The sequence below is a fragment of the Ruditapes philippinarum genome, unplaced genomic scaffold (genome assembly GCF_026571515.1).
Source record: "Ruditapes philippinarum isolate M1 unplaced genomic scaffold, ASM2657151v2 ctg15386_1_1_1_1, whole genome shotgun sequence".
NCBI classification, from domain to species: Eukaryota; Metazoa; Mollusca; class Bivalvia; order Venerida; family Veneridae; genus Ruditapes; species Ruditapes philippinarum.
Genome location: NW_026862488.1, coordinates 796 through 8,124, shown reverse-complemented (window position 1 = coordinate 8,124; position 7,329 = coordinate 796). Strand labels below are relative to the sequence as shown.

The window sequence follows — 7,329 nt, the reverse complement described above, 5'->3', positions numbered from 1 at the left end:
GTACCTATCTCCAACAAATGTCGAATCCTCAGTTTTGCATAAAGCCATAAATGGCCGTATATTAATTGATATTAGTTTCATAAGCAGATGTTTTCAAATATTTCATCCTTATTTAATGTTCTTATTCTGACATATTTTCATTAAATGATCTTAACTACAGAATTTAAGCTTTTTAATACGCATTATTTTAATTGGTTCGTTGTAAATTAATGCTTTTAATTATAACCGATACACTTTTGCCCTGCGAATCGAATTGAATATTGTGGTTTGACTGGGCACGCATTTTTATTCAATCTAAGCATACGAAAATTATGTTTTGATAGGTTATGATAAAAGAAAAGGTAATTTTATGCAAACTATTTCACTTCTTAATACATAATATGATAATCAGTTGATGTTCATATCTACTTTAGAAATATTATATATTAATTTATATTTATATCGTTAAAGCAATACTTAATACAGGAATAACTCTATTTGTTCATTTATATATATACCCTATATAAACCGTTTAAATATCATATGAGTATTGTTTTGCTATAAACTGATGAAAAAGCTAAAACCATGTCCATACAATAACCGGTGCAATGCTGCCATACACAATCATCTTGCAAATGAAAAGGGCGGTGTTTGCATGAATAGTAGCGTGGAACTGATAACGATCGCTAATTGGCTTATCTTTAAGGGCCCTGTCAGTTTGAATGACCGGTTGTGTTGCGTCAGTTACATAAGCGTTATGGTGGAAAATCCCATGGGAATACATTAATATCATGATTATATTGTCTGCGGGAAAATCAAACGTATAACATTAAATCTTGATTGCTCCCATATAAATTAAATTAGTTCAGTAAAATATTTGACTATTCTGTGCTCTCCGATTGCAATTTGTTGACGAAAGTGTTACTATTTACATATAAAATACCTACAGAAAAATTAGATGCAAGCTTTTAACTTTGAAATCGGCGTACAAGCAAACGGAATGTGTTCATATGCACACCGGGTACCTTTCAAAAGTGGCAACATTTTTTTTTTCTCTTTAATCACTATTAAGATTGATCAGTATTTAAAACATAAACAATTTAACACAACTAAAGCTAACGAAATATTAAATATTTCCGGATCATATGTAAAAATGGAAAGAATTAAAATGGACATCTGTGGATAAATTTACAATGTTCCAAAAGGAAAAATATAGAAACCGGGCAAAAATTCGTTAAATAGAGCCTGGAATTCAGGATCTTCGAAAAAAACGAAATTGACATGCATTATGATATGTCGTACTCCACAATGTTTTGCTGTCATTTAGCATTTTACCTAAATAGAGAATTACACATACCGATGACGTCATGTCCGGTTTCGTTCATGTCAGACTTGAATTTCTTGGAAATTTAACAGGAAGCATTGACACAGTGCTGTAAAAGCAGGTAATCTTTATAAGCAAATAATAAGATTCTTTGTATTGAAGCAATGTTAATTATCTGCATTAAAAGCATGAAAAGCCTTAACAACGCGAAATATAATTAGTAATAGAAAGAACATCGAAGCATAAGGCTATCTGATTTGAACGAGGGCGCCTAATCTCCAACACATTATGTGTATGTCTCGATTTTTAAGTTTCAACAGTGTAAAGATAAGTTTGCATTACAATCATTTCCTATAACAAATATTTTCGATTACAAAGATTGCTAGACGAACAAGACACCTTAAACAAGTTTTAGCATACGTATGTTAGGAGCAAATATGATCGTTATTCTCGTTCACCAGCTACTGTTTGCTAACAAGAATCCGATCAATCATTTGGAAAACCATCAATTATACAAGTCATTGCCAAGGTGAACACTATAATATTGTTACATTTTGGATAAAATATATATATAAATGAATTCTAAGAAATCGTATGCTTTTCATTACTATGCCTTAATATATTTTCCTTCAAGTAATTCATTTTCATATTTCATCTAGTATTAACTATTGTGAGGACAATTGTAATATAGTTTGATTAGTTCTTTTTCTTAATTTTCAACTTTTATTTTGAAAAAAAAAAGCCATCAAAATGTTCACCTCGCAACTTCTAGTGTAGTACACTTTAAATGAGTTTTTACCATTGATAAGAATATTGTCACAACAACGCCAATCGTAGAACATGTTTATTAGATTAAATCTTTCATATTGTATACAGATATGTTATGATAAGAGGGAGCTAAAATATTTGTTCTGATGGAAAATAATTGTAATGCTAACTTATCTTAACACTGTTAAAACTTAAAATTATCCCATGAGTACCCAATGGGAAAACAAATTTCATAATTAATGACAAGTTTCACATTTCAAACATACTACACATAGTAACACTATTTACATTCTAAACCTAAATTATTAGAATGGGGAAATTCTCCAGAGGACCTCCAATATGAAAACAAATATTCATAATTAATGACAAATTTTAAAAGCTCCTTTGGGAATATCATATATAAAAGTACAACACATAGGTACATTTTGAATAATTGAATAACGAGGTGATTAAGATTGTAATCGTGTGTTTATAATAGCATTTCATTCATCTAATTCTTAAGTAAATAATTAAATAGGATAATTAAACAGACAAAGAACAGTGAGATCGGTTTAATTGAAACTATAATGTATTCAAGCTGACTTGAGTTCCATCAGTACTGGCTGATTAGTTAGATTCGTTTTCAACACAATCGTCCATATCAAATCTGATTCTTAGGACATTCACATGACGTTATTGTATAAGAACAAATATTTAAACGGAATATGCTCATATTGGTAATTACTTTTTCCACATATTCATAACGTAATTACTTTTATATTCTATCATATTCAAATACTGTTTTGTTGGTTTTATCGTATTGACATAATGAAATTAAAACATTGATATGAATTTACATTATTTGCGTAAACATAATAACAATTATGGAATTATTTAGCTACTAGGTAAATCTTACGTCCTTAATAAAACACTTTTTATATATTTTTCCTGCTTATTCTTAACGTTGCACCAGACATTACTAATGTATTTGGATCTGTAAAGTCCTTTTTAAATATAACTACCTATTTATCATATTTCATCTGAATAATAATTTATATGGAGTTTTAATCATTATGAATAGATACATTACTTTGAATTCAAATGTTCTATATGTTGTCTACCTACTTTTATGTAACATACTTGCTTCTTTGGTTTTCATTTTTTATGAGAAAAATGTAAAAAAACTTGTTTGATCTCTAGATGCAAATATTTTGTCCATACGAGCCTCTTCGCTTATGCAGCAATACTAGTTTTTGAAAATTATAACTTCTAATCGAAAAATACACACTTTAATATCCAATTTTTTTAAAATTTTTATTGATATTTTTTCTGATTCCTATGTCACTTGTTTTCGTACCAAACACTATTTTATAACAGAATATGGCTTTGAACAATATAACCATGAAATTTGCAATTTAGATATTTTAGGAGCTGCCTACAACAAGTTACATTTTACAGAAAACATGCACAGAATATAGTATATATATTTACAAAATACTTTGTGTTATAGATTTAAATTGGTGACGTGAACAGAATGCGTTCCTTTGGATACATTGCAAAGAATTGAATGTTTACAGTAACTGTGAAACAATATTAGAGCCCACAAATAATCTAAAATAAAACAACTATTTATTAAATATTTTCAAACAATACTATCGGATCAATTGTTGAAAATGGAAATAATTAAAATTAACGTCTGTGGACAAATCTACAATGTTCCAAAGCAAATGATAAAAGCTGGACCCGAATCTCGTTTGAAGAGAATCTACAATTTAGGATCTACAGAATCAAATTCAGAATGCTTTATGATAAATCGCACACCAGAAAGTTTTGCCGCCATTTTGGCATTTTATCAAAATGGAGAATTACACATACCGATGACGTCATGTCCAGGTGCGTTCATGGCGGAACTGGAGTATTGGGAGATTTCACCGGAAGCCTTGTCAGAATGCTGTTACAACAGGTAATCTGAAGAACTGAAGAAATAAATTAGACTTTCTTGCATTGCAATTACATGTATTGCTGTAAAGTCCATAAAAAGAGCCATATTTGGTCACATAAGAGAGACTTAGTATAAAGTCCGGAATATTACGCCGATTCCAGGCATTTAATAATTTATAATAAAGTAAATTCGTAATTAAGTAACATTACATAAGTTTATGAATCAATCTTATGCAAACAGCACATTACAATTTAACAACATAACAAAACAAACATATTAATTAAGTATCAGTCAGAGAGTCTCCCTTGTTTGATTATAAGACTGGGATATATAAGCATGGTTATTCAATATGACAACATATTTGATCTATCTAATATCAAGTTAACATTTGATAAAACCAGCCTTTTATCAAACGCTCAGATTAAATTACTTGCCAGTCTATATGAAAGATGTATATTTCTAGACGAATAAACATCAAGTAAATATGAGTCTAACTATGTTTAGTTTTGCTATATACCTATATGATATATACTTGATTCTTATGATATTATACTTCGGGATGACATTCCTCTTCTATTGTTCGCTGTAGACATAATTTACACAAACTTTCATTTCTTAAAACATTTATGTGCATACAGTCTTTTTTGACAACCTTATTTCACACGTTTATCTTTTATTTTCAATTCACATAAAATACACTAGCATTTCAAGGCTTTGCTAAACATAGAAGAAGAACTGTAATACGTACACACTCTCCATTCAATAATATACAGTAAAAATAACTGTTATTATATTTTGATAATGTCAAACATGATTGTGTTAATATCAACAAAACGCAAAAACAGCTTTATTTCTCCAAAGTAACATTTGTCTTACAGTGTCCCCAAATTGCCAGACATATCTTGCTTCCCATTCCAAATGCTGAAATTTGAATTTGTTAAGAGGCAATCTATCCATTCCCTGTATTAGTGCAAATAAGTCTTACCTCAAATGTTACAAATAATCAAAATCATTGAAGAATAGCTTGTATTGCATCATTTCTTAGCAAATAAAAACATCTTAGATTACAGAAATTTCTAGATGAACAAGAAACTTTGAGTAAGTTTAGACAGACGTATGTAAAGAGCAAAGAAATCAGTAAGCCAGTATCACCGTCAAGTGGTTGCTTACAGAGATTCCGTACTAACATTTGGGAAACAATTAACTATAACAGACCTTCTGTCGCCGGCAAGGTAAACTCAATTGTTAATTTTTTAAGCTTTTAACACATTTATTCTTCATATCAGAGTAATGAAATGTGGCTTGAGTATTATTGTCATTGATGTATACATGTATATGAACGAGATAAACACTTTACAATCGTTATGTACATATTCTAATTATCTAATAACTGATCAATCCATTTTTTACAAGGAATTCGATACATGTGATAAACATCACTATATAAATGACCAAAAACTTTAATATTTTCCTCACGAATAACAATTAAACTGATATCTATAAATCGGTTGTAAGATTGTTGTCTTTTATTTCAGATTTACTTATTCGTGGCGTTTATTATGGTTCTCATGTCCATATTTGTTCTGGCATATAGTACAGACCAATCCTTCCACAGGGAATTGACGAACTGTGAGCGTCTACAGTACCTGGACTATAGAGGTTTGAAGGTTATGAGTCTATCAAACCATATCTTGAGGAATTATGTACTCTAGGTGACGAACCTGTACTTTCGGAAAGTCTGATTAAAAAGCTCAATTTGAGTGACATCGAAAATATACTTCTAAGGGAAAGCAAAGATGATGGTGGAAACTTGAAACGTTTTGTGTTTACATTTATTCATAAACGATTAATGACGACGAATAAAGTTGAGGAATTAGAGGCCGAGATATCTTACCCAGATTGGCTTGCCGAATACGACTTTGAAAACAGTACAGAAGATAAAAATACATCCTCCTTAATTGAATACCCACAACAGCTACACGCAAAAAATTTAAAACCTATTCCCGTAGGTGAAATATTTACATCGCAAAAAGATTTCATAGTTCCGAATATCAAAATTAAAATGTTTACCCTGATTATTTTTGAGGGTTTGACAACAATTTTCTTCACTATTGAATTTGTGTTACGCCTATCTACATGTCCAAATTTTAAAGTGTATTTCTTGTCAGTGATAGATTGTTCAGATGCATTGTCTCTTCTGGGTTCTTATCTTTATTTCTTTCTCTATTTGATGTTTCCACACTTACGATACGGTAGTTGGAATGATTATTTGGCTTACTTACAAACATTAAGATCTTTGCGTTTCTTCCGCTTGGTTCTGAATATGAGAGCTGGAATCGTTTTGGCGTATTCTGTTCGTAGAAATATCAAGGATCTAGTAATTTTGATATTGTTTTTATTTGCTGGAATGTGCACTTTTGGAACATGTATCTACATAGCAGAAGATAACGCAAAAATAGAGAGCATACCAGACGCTTGGTATTTGTCTATTGTAACCATGACAACGGTTGGTTATGGTGACATTTATCCTGAAACAAAAATTGGTAGATTCATTTGTTGTCTGTGCGCCGTAGCTGGTGTTGTTCTGCTCGCAATGACAGTACCAATGTTTGCAAATCACTTTCTAATACTATATAATCATACTGAAACGGAAAATGTCATTGAAAAATATAAGCAAAAGAAAACGATGAATAGAAACAATAGAATAGTATATCAATAATCAGAAAACAACTATTAAAAGTTTATCAAAACTGCTTTTAATAACACATTTTAAAACATTGTTTTGTCAAATTGCAAGATAAAAAAAAACTTGTTCATGCCGCAATTATATATGTCAGACGGTTAGGCTACTATTGCGTAACTTCTTGAAATTTGTATATATAATTTATGCAGACGCATTTCCGAAAAGCAGTGCGCTGAAATATCATTTGAAATTCTGCACCAAATTCTCCATACTTTACTTTAAATGACAATGCAAACAAAGATTGATTTTTTTAATATAATTGCATTTATGTACGATGTATTAGTGTATGCAAAACACTTTTATTTAGTGACTATGAACTTGCTCAATCAAACCGAGTTTGCAACATTTCTATATTTTGACGTTTTGGACGTTGTTTAAGGATTCTGTTTTTCTCTTTTTGATTTTTGAGCTCTATATATAAACATAAATGTTATCAATCTTTCTGTAATATATCTGTATTTTTAAGGTCTTAAATTCAAACTAACTACTTTGTAAGATATGTTTTTATAAGTTATACAAATAATACTTTGCAAATGTAATTAATCCCATTTTTAAATTGTTGATGCTTTTATTGGTATATTTTTGTTGTATAGA

The 7,329-nt window shown here is 30.0% G+C and overlaps 1 protein-coding gene across 1 annotated transcript; it reads left to right on the top strand.

The window, feature by feature from the left end:
* Positions 1-3,777: 3,777 nt before the first annotated feature.
* On the top strand, positions 3,778-5,997 carry LOC132719264 (potassium voltage-gated channel subfamily G member 4-like; the record flags this gene model as incomplete). The annotated part of the gene is made up of 4 exons (XM_060703024.1): positions 3,778-4,013; positions 5,056-5,224; positions 5,528-5,651; positions 5,705-5,997. Coding segments are annotated over exons 1-4 (822 nt in total), but the record flags the coding sequence as incomplete, so codon positions are not given.
* Positions 5,998-7,329: the final 1,332 nt, after the last annotated feature.